Raw genomic sequence first — 23,104 nt, forward strand, 5'->3', positions numbered from 1 at the left:
ACCTCCCCTGGCGCAACTTGCGGCCATTTCCCCTTGTCCTGTCACCTGTCACCAGTGACAAGACACCAACCCTGCTCTCTCTGTAAGTACCTTTCAGATATTGGAAGAGAGCAATAAGGTCTCCCCTCAGCCTCCTTTTCCCCAGGCTAAACACCCCCAGTTCCTTCAGTCTCTCCTCATACACATATTCTCAAGCCCTTCACAAGCCTTGTTGTCCTTCTTTGGACCTGCTCCAGCACTTCAATGTCTTTTCTGTACTGAGGTTCCCAAAACTGAACACAGTACTTGAGGTGAGGCGTCACCAATGCCGAGTACAGGGGCAGGATCTAGTCCTGCTCACCACTCCATTTCTGATACAAGCCAGGATGCCATCGGCCTTCTTGGCCACATGAGCACACAGTTGCTTTTAAATATTTGATAATATTAACTAGTTTAGACTATTATATTATTGGTTATAATTATTTCAGTCATGATGCAAGAAAACATAGGCTTAACTTCTGATATGAAAGAGTAAGAGCTATTTTCTTATTCTGAGGGGGTTTATGTCGTTGAAAATTTAAATATCTTCAAAAGTACTGCCTAGATTTGCTTTAGTATTGTATAGTATTTAGTATTTAGGTTAGATATTGTGATCTTTCCTTTGTTTATGGGAAAATATTTTCCTGTAGTTATTTCAGTTGTTCTATTTTAGAGGTATACATCAATATGACTTTTGCAGAATTTCAGGCTTCCTAGACACATGGCCAAAATTAGAGAACTGGTTTTCAGACCATCAAAACACTCTAGTGAAGGTCAATGCAGAGACAGAAGAAAGTATTGTGTGCAAAACTGTAAAGGAAATTCTGATTGATGAAATTGACAAAAAGCAGAATAAAAGTAAGTTTTTCCCTTTCTACTTCTTACAGTTCACTAAGAAAAGACTGTTTTTGATGGATAACACTAATCATTAAAATATAAAACTATGTGGAAAAACTAGCATTTTCACCATACCTACAAGGCTTCAGGGATTTATGAGTTATTGATAACTGCACTGGAATTTTGAAATTTTCTGTCGTATTTTTTACATTTCACAGGATATGGACCAATTTCACATAGCTATAAAGATAATTTGAGAAAAGATTTCAAAATATTTAAAATAAATTGTCAGTTGGACATATTTAAATTCACTGAAGAATTACTAAATTCAGTCATTTCTTCCAGATTTAAATATTACAGCTAGCATCAACACTGTGTGGGATAGCACAATGACAAAGGAAGGATAATTTGCCATTATAAACATATACTCATCAGAAATATAAAAACATGGATAACTCAGTGCGCCATATTTGCATTTTTGGTGCATCTTATTGCATGTTTCTTCTTAATCCATGCAATTAACATATGTACATACAACCCTATACAACAGAATCATTTAAAAAGAAGGGAAAAATATGAATTCCAAAGAAAAAGAAGTATCCAGTAAACAAGGATTAGATTTTTAATAACTCTTTTCTTCAGAGTTATTAGAAGAAAGACTTGATGTGGCCTGCACCACATTATTCTTTCTCAATCTCACATGGAAACCATGCTTACAACTGTTCCTTAATTAAGCAGTGTCCTTGAAATCATGATACTTTTAATGAATCTAAGAATTGTATCAACACCAATGACTTTGCTTTACCTGGTAAAGAATGCTTTGCATAATCATACTAATTCACTATGTTACTGTTTCTCTCACAGAGATGGTTTTGGAAAAGTAGCAATCCTGCAAAATACAATCTAACTGGAAACAGATTTCTAAAAACTATGGCATCACATAATTGATCAGCACAAGTTCTTATGAAAAATACACAAATGATGAGATTCTGAATCTTTGTTAGTCTGAATTTGTCACATTAGCATAAATATCTATTTCTGTTTACTGATACTTAAAATACTTATGGAGGTACTAATTGTATGTTCATACTCAAGGGTCTGTACGGGAAAAATCACCAGAAGAAAAGGCTTTGCCAGTTAAACCTCAAGATCTGCTTTCTCCTATTCCTGTGACACCACTACTGATTAAGCCAGGAACGGGTGAATGGATTTATGTAGATGAGCCACTTCCCAAGGTACCTTCAGGGTTAAAAGTCTTAGATATCAAAGTATATACTTACCTTTATGTTTTGTGCATATTCTACCTAAGCTTTTTTTCTCAGCACATTATTTTCTTAAATATTTTACAGTGAAAAGTACACTAGTGCTGTGTATTTGTACTAGAAGTACAAATACTTTTTCGTACCAAAATATATAAGAAAGAAACACACTTGAAAATTTTGATCATTGCCTTTTGCTAAATTCTTCACAGTGATGTTGAAGAACAGTGCACAAAGGCCAAAACAAGCTTCCTGGAGTCATGTCATGACCCATCTACTCAGGTTTCATGACCCATCTACTCAGGTTCTTGCCTTTGGTGGTGGCTGGGCACTGGTCCTGCAGAAAGAATGTAAGAATGGCAAGAGTGTGCACTGATATTTCTCCTAGGATACTTTCCTCTAACACTCTCCAGGACATCTTTTTATCTGCTAGTAAAGTGAAATGTATGGGATTCCCGATATAAGTTTATAGGTACATCTTTGTATTCAGTAAATCTCAACGGTATTTTTTTCCATGATTGTCTTTTTTCTTTTTTTGGAAGCAATTTACTTCATAGTCTCTGCAGTATAGTGTTTTTATGTGATTATTTAGTGGTTTTATGATTTTTGGTTATCAGTGTTCCACATGATAATATCACATGGCACTGGGAGTTAAAGAGTTAATGCTCCAATTCCAGACACCTGTCTGGAAGAGAAGAAGAACTGCATACCCCAGAACACCTTGCATTTAGAGAGGAGATATCACCTCTGGCAAGGTCACAAGACGTCCCTTTTTGTTCAGCTCTCCTCCCTGCTGCTTGACCTGACTGTGCATCTCACCTCAGTGTTATAGCAAGACCTTTCCACCTTTTGGACTCCCTCTCTCATTATAATTGATCTATTAGCTTCAATTCTACTTATATCATAGTATATTGTATTATAATGTGTTATCTTACATTCTGATATACCATATTTAGAAAATTAGTTTGTTTTTCCTCAGATCGCTGCCATTGTTTTTAATTATTTGGAGTCCCCTATTTCCCTTTCCAGAAGTGTGGATTCATGAATCCCTTCTCCCTGCAAGTCACAGAACGGGGCCAAACCAACCCATAAACTGTTGACATGTAGCCTGTATAATTATGCTTTTTATGAAGAGAAAAGAAATAACACTTTGCTTTAAATCTATTTTACTTGGTTTACTGGATGACCCTAAGTTCTTGTATTGTGTGATTCAATGAATAGTAATTCTGTATTCACCCTGTGAAATTATTTGTGATGTTACAGGCATCTATCACATACTCCTTCTTCATTTTGCCTCCGTGATGCTTTTCAAATCAAGACATAATGTTAAATCTACTCATGCAGAAATGATTCAATATATTCAGTCATGATTTTTGCCTTTTGGTCTGTCTGTTCTAGTGTTACTAATTTTTTAACTTTATTCTTTTGGATGGGGAGATGGGTCTGCATGCAGTAACTGAGATACAGATTTGAAGGATTCTTAATGATGCTTTGTATTTTGTTCTGTATTCTGTTCCTTATGTTTTCCAGTTTTGACTTTATGACTGCAGTTAACTGGCATATGCTGTGAATCTCCTTCTGAGCGATTAAAGTCTGCAACTCATCTTGTTGCCTTTCCACTTGTCATGCATTTCTTTGGCATTTTTTGACAGTCAGTCAGTAAAATGTTGCTTTTGAAACACTCAACAGTCACTCTTAATTTCTACTAATTTAAACAGTCGTGTACTGCCTAACAACTTTCTGAATTTATGAATGTATCGAAAAACACCGATATCAGCAGTGTTTTTGGGGAACTTCCTATTCATCTTGAATACTGCCACATTTTTTTTCAAAGAAATGCACAGGGTAACTTTCTGTTGGATAAGTTTATAATAAGTTGTTGATGATTCCAAAACAAAATAAATGAAAGAAGTCAGTAGTCAGTAGTATGATATCATGAAATAATCTGTTATTTGTTAATGATATATCTAAATGAGTTGCCAAGGAATGTATTGATTTTGATGTTTTTTAAAATATTCACAGGAGATACCTGATTTTTTAGTACCTTACTGGGAAATGGTAGAAAATGTGTATGTGAATACCATCAAAACTGTACTTAGATGTCTAAGGGATGAACAATACTCCATGATACATTATTTAGCAGATATTAGGTGAGTAGAAATCGCTTAGTATTTCAATATCCATATTTTATATTTTTCCTCTGCCATTGTTTTGTAACATTATTTTTGCCATAATTTACAGAAAAAATTTCCAAGATTATTTAAAGCATCCAGATCATAAGCAGGAGTTTGTATCCCAGTGGCAATTAGATTTTAATTCAGTTTCTGATGACCTGAGGGAAGATGAGGAAACAAAAGCAGAACTACACCAAGGACTGACTGTAAGTAAATTGAAGAAGAAACAATGAAGCACTATCCATGTTAAAGCAAAAGATGGAATGGAGCCTTGTAAATAGAATAATGTTTAAACTATGACTTAATTTCTCAGAATTGTTTGTATTGCATATCCCCTTTCTCTTTATGTTTGCATTTATTATCAAACCATTTAAGTGGAAGGTCGCTGATGCTGTTATGAGCTTAGCTATTTGTGTTCTAATTCTATGTCTAGCTTTGATAGCTCTCTACCTGGGAAAAGCCTAACTCTGTCCTCTATATTTATCATAGACCTTTGGATTATTTTGTCAGATTCATTTGTAAAGCTGTTTTCTGTCATCTGTCTGTAATCATAGAAGTCTTGGACCATGCTTTGACATTTATAACAATTTAGAAAAAACAACGCCTACAGTAAATGAGTGTGTGTCTCACGCACAGGCAAAAATATAGTTTCTAATAGTAAAAAAAAAATGTATTTACAGTTTTTTTGTAGTTATTTCTCATATTTTATTTTTTATTTTAGGATTTAAGGGATCTTCTCTGGGATATCTGTGATAAAAGAAGGGAAGAAGCAGAGCAGGAACGTACTGATATCATGAATGATGGCTGGTTGCGAGATCATAAGGGGATTGCAATAAACCATTTTTTTTCACTTATGCAGGTAAGGTACAGAGCTCTACTATGGATTTTGCAATTGAAGGAGACAATGAATTAGATTTGAAAGACAGTAAGCCTCAGAGGAGTTTCACGCATTTGGCTCTGAATATGTTAGGAATCAAGAATTAGATGAGCAAATGTTCATGCTGCTTCTAACTCTGCCTAGAAAGCCTAGAGATATTTAGTCTAGAGACCAGGATGGCATTAGATGGCATTCATCATGTTTAACCATTTAATAGGCAAAAAACTTTAAGAAAAATACAATTACTGTTGTCCACTGTCAAGCATTTTCAATCTGTGATGTGTATTGCTGCTTTTCAAGTTTTATCAGTCCAGTGAATGTTTTGAGATTTGTAACAGAGATGTTAGAACTGTTTATACATCCATAATCATATTTACACCATATCCGTTTTATGGATTACAAAATTTACTGCTGTTGTAGACCTCCCTACTGTTAAGGTTGTCTTGTATTTCCCAAATCAGAAAATTCTATCAGTTGTAACTTGAAATTTTACCTACAGTCTAAAAAAAAAGTTGCAAGGAGTTTTTTGGAGAAAATCATGTTTGTTTTCCTTGAGAAAATTCATTCAAGTCTTTCACAAGTTTTTAATGAAATCATCTTCACTTTGTTAGATCTTTCCTTCCCCACATTACGCCTTTCCTCTCATTCAGCAAGACCATGAATTACTTCAGTTCTTGAAGTAAAGTAAGATTTATTTTTCTGTGACTGCATAAATTAGACTTAGGGGTGGAATGGACAAGCTTGTCTGTAAATGGAGTGACCTTGTTGTGAAGGTTTGAGCAACTTTAAAGGAGGCAATGAAAAAAGTGTTTTAAATACATGCCATGCTATGCTAATTTGGTTGAAAAATCAGGCCTAACCACTTCTGGCTTAACAATCAAGGGAACCACTTTTTTATCTCAGATGCGTGTTGGAGTAATCTGAATAAAATTTCTGATATATTCATCTGCAATAGCATGGAAATTATTAACTCTATTTTAAAAGAGCCTAAATAATGCCATAAATAAAGACAAAAACAATAGGGTTAAAAAAAAAAAGTCCAAATATAAAATACTTTCTTAGTATCCTGTAATTGTCCTTACTATCCTTACTATCCTGTAATTTATATGATTGTCTATTTAAAAACTTTATCTTAACATATGAATAAATAAGTGAAAGTAAAATAACATCACAGTGGCAGAAAAGCCATTTGAGATGACTAATGTGTTAAAAATACATAGTAGTTATGTTTTCCCTCCCTAAAAGGCCCCTACTTTTTTATTTTCATAACACAGTACACCATAGTTCCCCAAATTAAATAATTAAATGAATAATTAACACTGAAAATGCAAAACTAAAAATGTAAACTATACGTTATGGTTTTGTTTGAGAAACGGTCAGAAATAGACTTCCTTGGTCTTGAGATCTCCTTTTGTGGGAAGTTAAATGTATCCCCCACGTGGTTCTGTTACTGTATAAACAACAGATTTGTGTAAATTCTACTTAAGAACGTCTTAACTTTAGTAAGGTTAAATCAGATTACTCTCCACCTTTCTCTGTGCACTGTAATAGGAGATATTTTCTTCTTTGCTTATGGATAAGAGCTGCTTTACACCACAAAGGTTTTATTCTTTGTTTTGTGAATGTGGTTTTGTGCATTTTCCCATGAATATTTTGTACTGTTTTGGCAGTTAGAAGCTAACATTTGTCTGTATCAATAAATCAAAACATGACAGGTGTTAAATGTTTTTTGAATCTTACTTGATTTCTCCTGAGAGAATTTGCAGAAAAAGATCTTCAAGATACTTAGCTCATAAAACCTGTTGATCTCTTTGACAAGGATAAACTGTATGACCTTTTACACTGTTTTTTCCGTCATTTAACTCTTTCGAAAGAATTAACTCTTTTTGTAATGTTAACAAGGATTTTGATTATTTCAAATGAAGCAATTTCTATAATTTTTTTGTACTTGTATATACTTGTTAGTATAGAAATAAATATAAATCCAAATATATTTAATGTGTTAAACATTATTTATTACAAATATTTTTCCTATTCTAATGAATTTTTTATTACTGTTGGAAATTCTTGTGTGAAAATTAAGAAACTAAATTTGTAGACATTGATGTGAGTAAAAGTGTGCATTAAATACAGTATAAAAATTCAAACAAATGTAGTTGTTCATTGTTTTCCCCATTACTCTTACTATTTGTAATTGCTTTTGCCACTATGTATTTAAAAATGTAATAGCACTTGTTTTGAATTTCAGTCTTTCTGTCTTTTCTTATTGAGGTTGAAGTGGATCGTTTTCAAGATACAAAGAGACTTCTTCATGACTACTACAGAGCAATGGAAGGAAAAATCCCAACAGAAGACAGACAAGGTTTTACTAGACTCCCATTGCTAGATATTGTCGATAAAGAGCAGAAAGAAGATCAGAATGAATCAAGAAGGTAGAAATACACTATTAATTGTACAAATATCAACAATTATAATGCACTCATGGCTTTGTGGGTATATGTGGAAATAAATGCGGGCATATTTCAAAGAATGGGGAAATAAGATTGTTTAAATAGTAATTATAGTTAAATAACTGATCTTGTATCATCTTATAGGATTAATTTATTCTTAAATTTTGACTGATTAACCCTAATCATTTTCACTAGTACATCTCTGAATTATAAAGCATTTTGAAAGCTGCCTTAGAAAGAAATTTGCTATAGGAATATTTCCTACTTTCCTCAGTACTGCTGATGGCTTTCAGCATAGTTATCACAAAACTAAGCTAGTATTATTTTAGAACATCAGTAGGCTTTAAATTTGCACAAATGAACATAATTAAATTACTCAAGTAACAACAAATGTAAATCAGAACATCCTAGGAATAGTAATTCTACATTAAAGGTAAGGGATACTCTTAAATAATTTCAGAATATCAAAAATTCCATCAACAGTAAAACCTTTTGTAATTACTTACGGTTCATTTAGAAAGTAATGAGGTTATGCTTCTAGCTCATTTGGAATATATCATCAAATCACACAGTCATTTGACTTAGTTTTATCCATCTATTTATCTCCTTATCTTCTGTCTTTAAACTAGCCAACTTTCCTGTCATCCACATGTTTTACCTGTTTTGGTCATAAGTCCATCCTTTTTCTGTTACTACAGCAAATTTTGCAAATAGCATTCTCATTGTCTTGACATGTTTTCTGATGTTGTAACAAATTACCTCTTTATGAAAGGGGAAAGTGATTTACGCCTTGTATTTTATTTTTCAGAATTCCTCTAGTTCCTTATAACCTGCCTTCACCAGAAACAAATATTACCAAATCAAAAAGCAAGGGAACTCTACTGAAGAGTGTTAAGGATGAGAATTCTTCTGAAAATGTATTGGTTGCTTTTGGGAAAGATGAAAATGTTATTTCTGATACATGGCAAACAGCAGTAACAGCAGTATCAGATATGGTAGGGACTGTTTTATTTAAATAGATACCTATGGATAAAACAGTAAAGGCCTTCCATTCAGCATGCATTACAATGTGTATGTTAGTTTCACATCTAATGCTGAATCACAGAAGAGTTTTCAACTAGCAGTGGTTATGCCTTAAATTAACATCATCTACTATATTTCCATTGAAAATATTTGCATTTCTGTATGAAAGGTGTTAAGACCTGTATATTATCAGATCTGCAGTGCCTTTGTATTTTCATTCTGCACCCTATCAAATACTTTGAATGTTGGTTCTGTATATTTGCTTTTTCCATGATAAACTTTTCCCTTATTCCTCAATAGAAATATGAAAAGGACATGTTAAATCATGGGATGCGACTTTTACTCAAAACTTTCACAACTTCAAAAGCTGTGTTAACATTCTCTTCTATACATAATTTAATACAACATGTTGCTTTTCAGATTGTTGGTTTCAAGGTTGTTTTTTTTTTCATTTTGGTCATTTTAAAACACATAGACTTTTGCACTCTTATAGTAGCTTACATTCTTAGATTTCACATCTGATTCTTATATTTCACACTTTTCCCTTCAGTGAAGTTAGTGAGGTTACAAGAATTAGAACTACTGTTATTGTGTTTAATTTTTTCAGTATAATTTTATTTTTTGATAAATAATCATAACATAATCAATATATTACTTAAAATATCTCTTAATTATATATGTTTGTCATAGCAAGTAGTTGCAGTAAATTTAGTCTATCTAAAACAGTAATTGCATAGTATTGATAACATTTATTTGACTGTGTGAATATGGTATATAGGTAAGAGCAGAAGTACAGTCAAAAGAAGTGAAGGAAGAAGGAGAAAAGCAGCTACAAGTGAAAGAAGATCTGAAGTCTTCTCAGACAATGTCAAGCAGGTCTACTGGGAAGGATGCCAAAGACACCAAAAAATCCCCCAAATCACCTACTAAAAAGAAAGGTATTTGAAATACTGACTTTGTTATAGGACTGCTTGAAATTACTGAAACATAGATATGATAATCATATGAAAAGGGATAACCTATGACATTTAATTTGCATTTAATTTTTTCCTTGAAATTTTAAATGTGATATAAAAGTGTGAAAAGTTGATAGTCATAAAGGAATGCAAAAGCTGTTAAATGACTGTTGGGTTTCTTTAGTTATATGTGATATTGTTGTTATTTTTTAAGAATTAATGGTCAAAATGGAACTTCAAAAGTTGATATGAAATGTTTCATGCGGAATTTCATGCAACCTTCAAAGCAACATAATAAAATTATACCTTTATAGTATCTATACATAGCTATGTAGGTTAAAGCAAGATTTTCTCCAGAAGGAACACCTATCACTCAGAGTAAGCTTGTTTATGCGCTAGTTGTTATAAAATGGTAAATTTTAAGGTGAAACGATCTGTTTTGACTCATGACAGAGACAATTGTATTCAGCAATGATGTTCCATTCAGAAATACATTTTAGAGAGTTGTTTTAAATTTTTTAATTTTTAAAACAAATGAATATGTTGGAGTGGTTTTATGCAGTCTTAGCACGTCTTGCAAATGTATGAAGAAATCTTCCTGCTACATTAACAGAAGCAGTCTCAGTAACCTTGTATTTGTATGCTCATGAAGGATCATATCAAGTAAGATGGAAAGTAACATTTCAAAAATGTCTTGAGTGCCTGTGTGCAGACACAAATTTACCACCAAAGTCCAAAGATTTTGAGGGAGACTATTTTTTTTGCAGGACCTTCTTCTACTGCCTCAGCAGCTGAAGGCAGTCCAGTTCCTTTAACCTCTGAAGAACTGAAGAAACAAAAACTGACACTTAAAATACAACAAGAATACTATGCTGCCCTGAAACATGAGGGTATGTTTCTATTTGGTGTTGATCGTTCTTCCTAATTTAGGTATTGTGATAGTCAAGCTTCTACAGTATAGAATGCTAAATACACTAATTGAAACAAAGTTGAACACAGAATTTGCTAATTTTCAAGATTGATAACAATATATAGATTCTGGTACTCTTCTCTTATTCTTCCTTTCTAAGGCTCTTAATGCCTTTCAGTGCCTGTTCCATGTCTCTGTCAATGCATTACCCAAGCTGTCTTTTCATCTGCTTGATATCCTTTTCCCTTTTGACATTGTAACATTTACTCATTTTCTGTATTAGTCTCAGTGAGAGACTCTCAGTTCTTCCCGTTCTGAATTTTGAAATTCTCAAAGTTTTAAAAAATGTAATGTGAGTACTTAGCATAATTTTGGTAGAGATTATTTTCTTAGTGCTCATTAACCAAACTCTTTTCTAATGCAACCTGAGAATTAGAGTGTGAAATAGGCATGTGTAGGAAGCTTCAGGAAACAAACAAACAATCAATCAAGAAAACAATGAGCTTGATTTTAAACAGCTGGAAGCTATATTTTCAATATATTTTCAATATTTTCATTATGAGTAACAAATATAATGATTAGAAATGTTTTATTTAAAATGTATCTGTATCATGATACACTCACATCATTAATCTTCTAGATCTGATTGCTATGTAGCATTTTGTTTTATGTCATGTATGCTTAAACATCCCCTGAAGCTCTGCTTCATTTTTATCATGATATTTTTTACCTTGTGAATTCTTATGCTTATAGAATGCACACTTTTATAGGACACATGGCTCAACTAGGATGATTCTGAAAGTAGTTCAAAATTCTGAGAACCTAAAGAAAAATTTTGCTGCCTATATATGGATTATTGTGTTAAACTTCAAATGCTTAAAATTATTTAAAAAATAATTTAAAATGTAATTAAAAATTATTATTACTTATAATAATAATAATATTTTAACAGAGAAGGCTACAAAAACTCGACTAAAACTTGTAAAAGAAAAAGCTTTAGCATATGTTGAAGAGTTAACAATGAAAGCAGAAGAAGCTTATAAAGATATGGAAAAGTGGCTTGGAGCAAGGTTCCTGGCAGAAATGTCCAGGTAATGTAAATCCAGTTTTGAACAGAAATATATTTTTAAATTAAGGGCTAGTAAAGTTGTTTATATAGAAACAAATAATATGCAAAATGTATGTAGAAGATAATAATTTCATTTAATGTGCTAGAATTTAATTTTAAATTAAATAGCTGAATAGTAATGACGTGTTTCTTGGATGATTAGCAGGTTCTGCTGACTATTATTATAGTCAGATGTTACCAGTCCTTCTGTTTTTCCAGACTAAGGATTTAGCAGATTTTTGAGCATCAGCAGACACCTGGATATTTTGCTTTTTAGCAGTATCACCATTTCAGTGGGTTCTGTCACTTTGGGTTGTGGGTTGATTTTTTGTGTGGGGAGTTGGGTTTTTTTTGTTTTTTTGTTTTTTGGTGCTTTTTTTTTTTTTTTTTCCCTGTGCTATACACATGCTGGAAATCTCTACTTGCTGTTATTACCATTGTGTGTAACTTTTATCAAAAATATTTCAAGGTTGATTGAAAAAAATAATCCTAACCTTGGCTATTTTATTGTCCTAGTATTTAAAATATACTTGGGGCTGCTATATGACCCTTAGGCCATCTATGTCCACATCATTGCAGTATTTCATTCTCCATTATACCTTTCAAAAGTATCACTTTGCCTTTAGGAAAATGTTTTTGGTGCTTTTGGCTTGTACTAACTTTTAAGCCATACTTTGGACAGTGCTAGAAGGTACACTGCAAGGTAGGCCCAAGACAAGAAACAGAAATGTAGGATGTGAAAGCTCTAACAGGCAGTCACTCAAAGTGTCTGAACTATATGTGCTAGCTTGTTCTGTTGGCTCTCCTGACAACAGCAGTGACACCCAAAGGCATACACAAAGACAGCACGTGTTGGACAGTATGACTATGCCATCACATTTTAAACAGGAGTCCATATGCTCCACCAGAATGCTACCCTGGAAAGTGCTCTATCCAGGATTTATTTATTGGCAGAGCAGAGGGCAAGACATTGAGATAGCCTAAAAGATGATTACAAATGGAACATGTATGCACTGTCCCTAAAATTCAATAATAAAGAGTTTCATCTTTTCATGTTTTTCTATCTGGTCTCTTCTGTAGCTACCATTAGCATAAATTTCTTATCAGGCTAAAAACTACTTGCAACCAGAGGAAGAATACACTTGATAACAATTTTGCTAAGTACTGAATGAACAAGGGATTTGTAATTATTGCTTCAGAGCACGTTAAAAATGCTAAAAATTGAATCTGTTATTAGTATCCTCCATGAAAAATAGTTGCTTTCTGCATTTATATTTTTGCAGTGTAGAAAAGCTGATTGAGGTAGGACGGCACCATATTGAAAGTTCTAGCAAAATCCAGTATGAAATGAATTTAGAAGAAACAGATTTCTTCATCAGCAGTGATGTAAAATTGATTCCTGACCCTGTTCCTCCACCACGAGTTCCACTAATAGAGACTTCTGAAAGTAGTACTTTAACTATTTCACAACTTACTACACTTCATAAACATTTTCTGCAAGTGGCACCAAAAGGTAAGATAAAAATTTATTTTTCACTGCTGAAAAGCTGCTAGTTGTGCAACTGAAATTTAAAGTAACTGCCAGGGGTAACAAACATTAGTCACCTGTATTGTTAAAGATCATATCACAATAAACAATTGTGCTATATTTAGAAGGAAAGCCCCTGTATAGAATAGTAAAATATGACATACCGGACCACTTGAAATCTTTTAGTATCTTTGTTATGGGCTTTTTATATTCTCAAGACTATGTTCTTAATGTTCTTAATAGGTTGGTTATAAAGAAAGGGTTCTTTACAGAAAGGGTTGTTAAGCACTGGAATAGGCTCCCCAGGGAGTTGGTTTAGTGACCATCCCCGGTTGTGTTTAAGAACTATTTGGATGTGGTGCTCAGGGACATGATTTAGTGGTGGGCTGTTAGAGTTAGGCAGTATGGTTAGGTTGTGGTTGGACCTGATGATCTTTAAGGTCTTTTCCAACCTGAGCAATTCTATGATTCTATGATTCTCCTAGCACATATCTGTATGCAGTATGATTTTCTAAGAGTGTTACATATCATACCTTGTAAATACAAGTCTTTAACTCATTTACTGATTCAGAGCTCAGTGAACAACTAAGTGGTATTATTTTAAAACATACTATTGAAGAAGCCGGTATTTTTATGAAATTATTACATAGGATCTATTATAGATGTTAACCGTTATATTCTTCAGGTCAGTTTCTGTCAGTTGTCTAGGGGGATTTGCAAGTATTAACCCATATGTATTTTTCTTTGCAAGTATATTTTTTGCCTACTCTCTAATTATGGGAACTTTTGGCTTAGGACACTTAAAAATACTTTCTATCAAAAATTAATACTACTGTAAAAATATTATAAAATGATAATAATTTAGTAAGGCAGTTTTAAACTGAGATAGCAGGTAGTTAAGCACATACACAGAAGATTTAATTATTACTGTGTTCCGTGTTATAATTGTAACTTTTGCGCAAGACTGTGAAACAGAATACGTAAACCTGCACTTATAGTTTTGAATTCAACTCTTTTAATATAGCAAGACCACAGAGGTACAGTGAAGTTGAATTTAATCCTTCATTTCATGTATATTATAGAGAAATTCCATAAGATGGAACAAGCACTCAAATGAACAAATGTTCAGCAGAAAATTGTTTAGAGTTTCTGTAGAGAAACAGTTATCATTCTGCTTATAGTATAAGAGTAGGTGTATAAGCATTTCAAAATCCTCTGCAGAGGTTAAAGTAGCAGGCAATGTTGTACATATAATGCCATGTGAAACTGAAAGTCTGTACACTTGGAATCATTAGATAGTGTCCTAAAGGTAAAACACTGTATAAGATACCAGCTTGGACTGGTCATTCACTTTAAGAGAGTTGTTCTGTTTTCATGTAATTTCTTCGTTAATTAAAATATCTAATACTATTTTTTTTCTAATACAATCTGTAAGATTCTTAATGTTTTTGAGACAGAGAACGAGTATTTTTATTGTGCACATGTAATAGCTAGCAAAAAATACAAAATTAAGTATTTCTACAAAATTGTCTTTTTCATATTATATTCACTAAAACAATGAAACAACGAAACAAAACAAAATTTTTCTTATGGACTAGTTTGAAAGGTAAGTTTTTTTAAGATTATTAGAAGTTCCAAAATCAAGAAGCTCAGATAATGATTTTATTGCTAGTAGGCTATATCGTTCACACCAAGAATCCCAGATTTCCTAAGACAACCAGACCTTTTCAGTACCCAAACACAACATGAAGAGTTAAATCATTCCTCCCTTAGAAAATTGGGAAAATTTCTTTCCATTCTTTTGTCTCCCCTTGTTCAATACAATGCCCAACAGAAAGTACATGCCTCTTTAGTCATTAGTCTCCCATCAAACAAAACAGAGAATACAATGAAGTATCCCACACACCGGCAGTGAAGCTGTTAGCAGCTACATGCCCGAGTAAAACAAAGAGTAAAAAGGAAAGATTATTAGATAAGGAGAACTAAACATGCGACCAGTTTCCTCACAGGACATTTGGTAAATGTCAAAAGGATATCTTTTCAGTTATATAATAAATTGACAATTTTAAAAAAATGGAATTACCAGCGTAATTTAAAATGACTAGGTACTAACAAAGGAAATATTATAAAAATTATAAATAGTTCTGTGTTCCCTAGGAAATCAAAGTATTTAAGAGCTGCTGATACATCATAGACATCTTTGTTCTATCCTGCACACTTGGTTCTCCATGGAGGCATATTACTCAGCATTCTAAGCATCGATGGACAAAAAATGTGACCTTTGCTGGACCTTCCTACCTACTGATGTGGTTTTTCATTTGATAAGGAAATATTTAAACATTTTCTTCTATTATTATGAGTGGTGTTGCTGCAGTTTAGGGTGACCCAGCAGTATTTGTTAATCTCACTAACTCCTTTGATCATTTTATTAGCAGTGCTTTAATATCTTGCCTTCGGAGAGTTCCCCTGTGGCAGGTCTGAAATGGAGCTGCTAACACATTTTTTTTTTCTTTCTTCTACAGTCTCTTTGCATGCTGTCTGTTATAATGAACAAAATTAAACTAACCATCAGATACCATCTTCTTACATTCTCTTTAGTACTACATTCTTCATATGACCCATCTACTGTCATTGCTACTAGCATGCATCTGAAATTTCTGAAGATTATGCTAACGGTGTTTAATACAATTCAATTTTGGTAATGTTTTACAAGTCAATAATACAATACAATCAAAATAGATTCTATCCCAGGCTTTTTTCTTCCATTTATAAGTGAATTTCACAAAGGAATTTTAAAGTGTATTTTTTTCACAGCAACAATCTTTGTGAGCAATCCATTCTGGATTAGAGAACAGATTATTTGTCTGTAACAATCTTCAGTCAAACTTCAGGGAATTTTATATCTCATATCCAAAAATTGCTTAAAATGCCTTTATAAAATCTGAAATGGTCTACTAAGACATGAATAGTAATTTTTATCAGTGTGATTCCAGATTTGTCAATCACAGAAGATAGTTGCTGACCAAACTGTAACACTTGTTTCTTTTTTTTTAATTTATTTTCTAATTGTAAACATTTCAGTTTAGGTTTATTGTGTTAATAGATTTGGAACAATAAGTATATCACATGTATTTATTTACTTTGCTGCCTTTTGAAGAATTGCTCACAATAGAGATGTATCTGAACTGCATGTTCCTAATACGTATATATTTAATATTGTGACACTTCAGGATGCTTATAATATAATGGGAACAAATAGTTCTCAGAAATTCTACAGTGCCTACATGAAAATTTACCCCTTGTACAATAAAAAAAAGAATGAGGTACAAGGAGACTTTTTCCTTTCTATGATTGTCTTAATGTAAATGTTAATTGCGCCTTGGTTATTTGTTATTAAATGTTATTTGTACTTCTTGAGGTACAAACCACAAGGAGGATGGGAGGTTGTTATTAGGTCATTTCCTCAGTGCTTTACTTTGTTTTTTTTTTCGCTTGTTTTTTTGTTTTGTTTTGTTTTGTTTGTTTTTTGTTGTTTTCTTTTTTTTTTTTTTTTCCCAATAAATAGATTTCAACTTTTATTGCTTCAATTCTACTTGGAATTAGTCCAAATTATGCGACTGCCTTCTTTTCGAATTCATGACCTTATAGCAACTACCTATTAAAAGAATTATTAAATTACCTGCCAAAAGTAGAAGATTCGTGAGGTCCAGACAGAAAATTTTCAAAAATGTTTGCTTATGCAATTACAAAATATGAGAATGACCATCTTAATAACAATTTGGAAAAACAATGTTGAGCACAACCTTAGTGCTTTGAATGTGTCTCAATTTTCAGAACAAAAAGTGAAACTTATGCAGTTCTTCTTTCTCAGAGCAGCAGAATTATATATATATATATGTACATATATATATATATATAAGAACCAGATCACTTAAATATGCACCTTATTCATTCTGTGACAGATGTTTGATTATGTATTTTTGCAATTGCTCCAAGTAAATTTTTCTGTTAGTCATAATGGGTATAGTAACAGGCTTGTTAAATCAGTGTTATCTTCTGAAGATGTTTTTCCTAAAAGACAATTCTGAATTCTATTCCCTGACAGTTTTTCTCTATTTTAATAATGATTTTGATGCTGCTGCATTTTACTGGTTGCAAATTTTGAGATATCTATGCTAGTCAAAAAATAAAAATAAAAAAAAAATCTGTAATCAAAACTTTTTTGTTTTAAATCAAAACATTTCTTAGAAAGATCTTGGGAGCTGTCCAAGTGATGTTGAAGATCTTGTTTTCACTTGTTTCTTTTTATAACCTTGAGAGTCACAATCTATTCCCAAATTAAAAAAATAAATATGGAATGAAAATAAAAAGTAAAATTGATCATTTATTAAATAAAAACCATTTTATATCTAGTTGTTTTTTTCTAAATTATAGCCATAAGAGCACTGAAGCAATTTAAAGGCAGGAGTAATTCTTCTAGCAAGACAGAAGTTGATGACAGAGGGAAGGAAAAGAAAGCTTTGGAACATCCAAGAATAAAGAAGAATCGCCAGTTTCCAAAAATATGGCTGACAAAATACTCCTGGTTAAAATATGATGATGAAAGGGGAATAATGTTCTGTGCATTGTGTCGCAAGCATAATGTGGACTTGGGGGAAAGCATTCATAATTTTTGTTCTGGCACTGATGACTTCAAACTGGAATTTATAAATATACACCAGAACAGTGAAGCTCATGCTTGGGCTACCTGCATGGAAGCTGCCAGTACTGCTTCACCAAATACAGTTTCTGCTGAGCAGATGTTGAAGAGTATGAACTCCATAACAATAGGAAGAGTAGAAGGTACTTTTAGATCATGCCATGCAATTGCTAAATCTGGTTGGCCCTTTACAGACTTGGACTGGATCTGTGAACTCGATGATGCGAAAGGAACAGACATTGGTTCTGTATTCAGAAATGAAAAGTCAGTAAGAATGTTTATACATTTTATGGCTGAAGTAGAAAGAATATCTCTAAAAGAGAAACTGGAGAATTGTAAATTCTTTTCTCTTATCAGTGATGAATTCACAGATAGTATATTCAAATCAGTGGTGGTTGTCTATGTGCGCTTTGCAAATGAAGGAAAAGTTCACTGCCAGATTGTTGGGGTTCAACCTGTTCAAAACAATGATGCTTCAACTATAAAAAGTGCAATTGAGGAAACATTTCAAATAAATCTTCAGCTTAGCTTGGCAAGTCAAGACTGCTCAAGAAAATTAGTTGGATTTGGAAGCGATGGGACAGGTGTAATGACTGGTCAAAATGATGGAGTAGCTAATCTCGTGAGGGAAATTCAACCTTGTGTACAGTCTGTGTATTGTTTTGCTCACCGCCTAAGGCTGGCTTACAAGGGAGCACTGGAAAACATTCAGCTATACAGTATCTTAACCAGTGGCTTGAGAAATATGTACTACTTTTATCACAACTCTACTCTAAATAAGAATAATCTCAAAGCTATATATGAAGCCATCAATTTACATCCAGCTATTCCATCTCGCATTGGAGGCTCCCAGTGGCTTCCTCGCCTACAGACAGCTCTACAGATTCTCCTTAAAGGTTATCCTGCATTTGTGTTACATCTGAATAAGGTAATTGATTTAAAAATTGGACGTCTGTTTCAGAAAAATTAATTGCTGTGGTTAACTTTGACTCATCTACCTGACACGTTCTATTACTGTTTTGATTTCCAGATTGAAGGAGATTCAAGGACCTTGAATAGGCAGAAAGTCAAAGGCCTATTGTATCTCCTTCTGAAAATGGAGGTAGTCAAGTTTTCCCACTTCTTATTGGATGTCATCAATGTCCTCAACATTCTGTTGCGTGTTACTCTGGATCACAATTCCTCGATTGCAGATATATTTGCTACCACACAGTCAACTGTGGAAACACTCCAAATGTATCAAACAAGGTCTGACATTTCTAACAATGGAATTACAATCTTTTACAATATAGCAAAAGAGTATTATATATTGTTTTGTACACTGTACCTTTCAGAGCTGGTCCAAAGGAACGCTTGACGGAGACCATTCAGTATTTTCATGGTCACCAGCTTGTTGGAAATGGAAATATTTCAGCAGTACGGACCAAAGTACTAAGTGATTTGGTGAAGAGATTAAATGATTGTTTCTGTGATGCTAATCAAGATGTCTTGAAAGCAACTCTTATTGGAAGTTTTAAACTATGGCCTGACAAAATGAAACAAGGTATAGAACTGTGATAATGGCTTGCTGAAGAAGTGCTTGTTTGACTTTTTTTTTTTTTTTTTTTTTTTTTTTTTAACAACTGATATATTGTTTTCCCTCTGTTATAGAATTTGGTGAAAAGGAAGTATGTGTCTTGAGTAAACATTATGAAGCCATACTAAAAGCTGCTAGTGTGAAGATCAGTGAAGTTGGAACTGAATGGAGCATGCTGAAATTAGAGCTTTATAACAGGTAATAAGGATCCTGCACTTGCACCTGTTTTTTTGACTTACTTAAAAGGATTGTGAAAATACATCCAGTAATAGGCATAATTCTATAACTTTTACTTTGCTTTATAGATTTCAGAACATCCAGACCTTGACATGGGATTCAGTGAATGCACACTATTCAAAGAAGTATCCCAATATCCTGGCATTGGTAGATCTGATCCTAACTCTGCCAGCAAGCTCAGCTGAAACAGAGCAAAGCTTCAGTCAAATGGAATTCATCATGATGCATCTGCACTCTAAACTAATTTCTGAAAGTGTGACGACAGATCTTATGACAATCCAGATGAATTCTCCGGATATAGAAAAATTTGACCCCTGAGAAGCTATTAATTTGTAGAATATTATTTGGCAGAAAAATAGTACGCCGCAGGCAAATGATATGACAATAAATGAAAGATCAGTTTGCTCCTCTGAGTTTGATTTGGAGACTCAGAGTGAAAGTGATTAGATGTTTTCCTTCAAAATCGTTCTTGTAACATCTATGAACAATTTACCAATATATCTTGCAAGATTAATGACTGTAAAATTTCTATCTTTTCCATAAAGTACTACAGTTATTTTTAAAAATAGCTTTTCTTTCTATGCTCTGTTGAATCACTGGTAGCTTTTTATACTTGTCCTTCTTTTCTAGATTTCTTACAAATCTGAAAGTAATGAACGAAAAATATGCAGTACGTTGTGACCGTGTCTACAGCAGAGAGGCTACATTCAGAGAGGATGAGTCATAATTACCTGATCCTTTGTTGTGTTTAATCTAAGCCACTGATACATTATATCCATTTAATTTAGCCCTTATCTTTAATAGTTCAGGAAGTTTTATTCATTCTGAAAACCATTAGTTTCCTTTGATAAATTTGTGGGAAATCAGTGCATGATTGCTGTCAAATGATTGCTTGGCATCCTTAGCCTCTGAGTTAAGAATAATGACTTCTCTCCATATCTGAGTGTATTACTACTTCTAAATCTCTTAGAAATAGAGTTTAACATGACATTTCAAGTTTCTTGTCAGACTTGTCCTTCAGAAGACCTTTCTACATAGTACAAGGTAGTATAACGTAAAGACTTCTTAGGTAGTTCTGAAGTCCACTGCTGATAATTAATTGCATAAATCAGACTTCCCATGGCACATGCTCTTGCAACCAGGATATGAGTAATGTACTTCATAGCTTAAACCATTTAATTTTCATGTAAAAATATTTCAATGAGGACTAGAATAAGAATGCTGTATCTTTCTAACACTGGAGTTGAAGATGATTGCTGTTCAGAGAATTTTCTGGTGTCATAATTTGCTACTATCTTCATGTTCTGAATGAAACTTTCTGCTCAGTTCCAGTCATTGAAAAGCATCCCAGCAGAATATGTTCAAAGAAAACTAGTAAGAAATTGTTAAAGGCTTTTCTTAGTTATGCCCAAACTGATGAACTAAAAATAATTTGGGGTAAATAAATTTGAAGTCTTTGAACTTTAAGTCAATCCTTTTCTAAACTGAGATTAACACTCTGCTTTTGATATAAGAAGTCTAGTAATTGCACAGGATGTGATACATATAACTTTTCTATTTTTGCTTATGTATTCATGCTACTTCTAGGTCTAAGTAGTTGTATATGTCAGAAACAGAATGTGTTTGAGTACTTACCTCTTTAAAATATCTTAATCCACAAGTAGAATTAACTTTCAGTTACTGAACAAAAGATCAGTACTGCATATTATATGGTAGATTATAAAAGATCATTGAAATATGTGCATTTGTGATTTCCCAGATAACAAAAATGTTCCTATATATTTTATCTAATAAGCAACAGGATATATATTATAGGGCGTGCCTTATTAGATGTATTGCATAGCTGTTTCCAAGGATTTTTCTTTAAATTTTATAATGCCAGATTTTTTCCTTTGAAGTTTCAAATGGAAAAGTTCTAGGTATGATAAGAATGGAAAATATTTGGAAATATTACTTAGGAAGTCCAAGAGCAGAAGACGAAATCTGAAGTAACAAATAAAAGTAGATTTTGAATCTATAATTCTGAAGACACTTTTGCAATGCATGAGTGCAACATCACAATTTTTGGTGTTAGGATTGAATGTAATGGGTAAACTGCCCTTGCCAATGAAATCTTAGTATCACAAAAAGTAAGAGGTATTGAAAGATTTGCAGTGAAATAAGACCAAGACAGACAACCTGTAGTCAATATTTGCCTCTCTTCATAGGTTTGTTAAAATATTCTCTTGCTTTTTATAACTATCTGAAGTATTTTGCTGAAGATAAAAATGATCTGCTATCATCCTTCCTGACGTTACCTACGGAGAAGAGTTTATTACTGTGTTCTTTGTAATGCTTTGTTTTAATTGAATAGCTATTGTTATTTTCTCATGGCCTTCCATTTCTAGATAAAAATAGCAGAAGTGTTATAATATTGTCTCTCAGGTCATTTTTTAACTCTGTGATGATTCTTGCTTAGTTTCTATACGTCCATCAAGATCTTCAGATTCCAAGATTGTCTGTCAACAGAAACCTTAACACTGCAAATATTATTTCAAATTTCTTCCCATATACTTTTTGATGATATTGTAATCAACTAAAATCCCTAAAGCCTTTCTACAGAATTGTTAATTTGGTAGTATGACTCCCCTTGTGACATTTATGCAGTGCATTATTTCAGTACAGTGTAGCACTTAACATTTATTCTAATTGGATATGTTCTTTTCATCGCAGGCTTTACCTCGAATGTGTAAAGTTCATTTTGAATTCTAATTCTGTATTCCAAAGTACCTGATGTCCTTTCAAGATTGATTTTATCTGCAGTATAATAAACGTAGTAATTTTTGCAGTCTGTTTCCTCAGTGCACTTTGATTTGCTTCTAGTTGTATTTAATTACTGGTTTTCTCAAATCTCTTCAGTTATTCTAACACTTACTGAATGCTAATTCCTCTTCCATAATGTTTTCGATCCTTTCTTGTTAAGAATATCAACATATTGAGTAAGTTTGTTTTCTATTTACGTCATTCAACAAAGATCTGTTGTTCTTTCCTTTTGGAATTAATGAAAAGATATTGTAAAGAGCATACATGTTTTGAAACCATTATTGTTAAATGGACAAAGAAGATTCTGGACTTGTTTTCTCATTCTAACCGGAGGACATTATCTCCTCCTACCACTTGCAGAGCCCCATTTGGGGATGACAGTCTTCTTTCTCAGCACCATCTGTGCAGCTACCCACTCACATCTCACCATGACTGTAGAGCAGCTCTGTGGCCTTAGCAATCTATGAAGAAAACTGACTAATTGTCTTTTGTCTTGTAATACGATGTGATATTTTTAAAAAGTTCTGTCCAGTATAACATAGAAATAAACACATTAAATCTAGACTTAATATTGAAGACTGAATTGAAGACAGTGATTTGAAATTTATTTTTAACACGCTTATGAGGGATCTCTTTTGAACCTTCCTAGT

General features: G+C 33.0%; 1 protein-coding gene across 1 annotated transcript in view; it reads left to right on the forward strand.

The window, feature by feature from the left end:
- Positions 1-22,438, forward strand: part of SPEF2 (sperm flagellar 2) — a 50,080-nt gene extending 27,642 nt beyond the window's left edge. The window contains 17 exon segments of the mRNA XM_048931843.1: positions 719-876; positions 1,951-2,090; positions 4,137-4,264; positions 4,356-4,494; positions 5,010-5,147; positions 7,437-7,597; positions 8,424-8,610; positions 9,417-9,576; positions 10,362-10,484; positions 11,457-11,595; positions 12,896-13,125; positions 17,575-18,767; positions 18,870-19,087; positions 19,174-19,382; positions 19,490-19,613; positions 19,721-19,865; positions 19,868-22,438. Of these exon segments, the coding sequence (XP_048787800.1) occupies positions 719-876; positions 1,951-2,090; positions 4,137-4,264; positions 4,356-4,494; positions 5,010-5,147; positions 7,437-7,597; positions 8,424-8,610; positions 9,417-9,576; positions 10,362-10,484; positions 11,457-11,595; positions 12,896-13,125; positions 17,575-18,767; positions 18,870-19,087; positions 19,174-19,382; positions 19,490-19,613; positions 19,721-19,865; positions 19,868-19,891 (3,616 nt within the window). The 3' untranslated portion in view covers positions 19,892-22,438.
- The last annotated feature ends 666 nt before the right edge of the window (positions 22,439-23,104 follow it).

Source organism: Lagopus muta, chromosome Z, assembly GCF_023343835.1.
Source record: "Lagopus muta isolate bLagMut1 chromosome Z, bLagMut1 primary, whole genome shotgun sequence".
NCBI lineage: Eukaryota > Metazoa > Chordata > Aves > Galliformes > Phasianidae > Lagopus > Lagopus muta.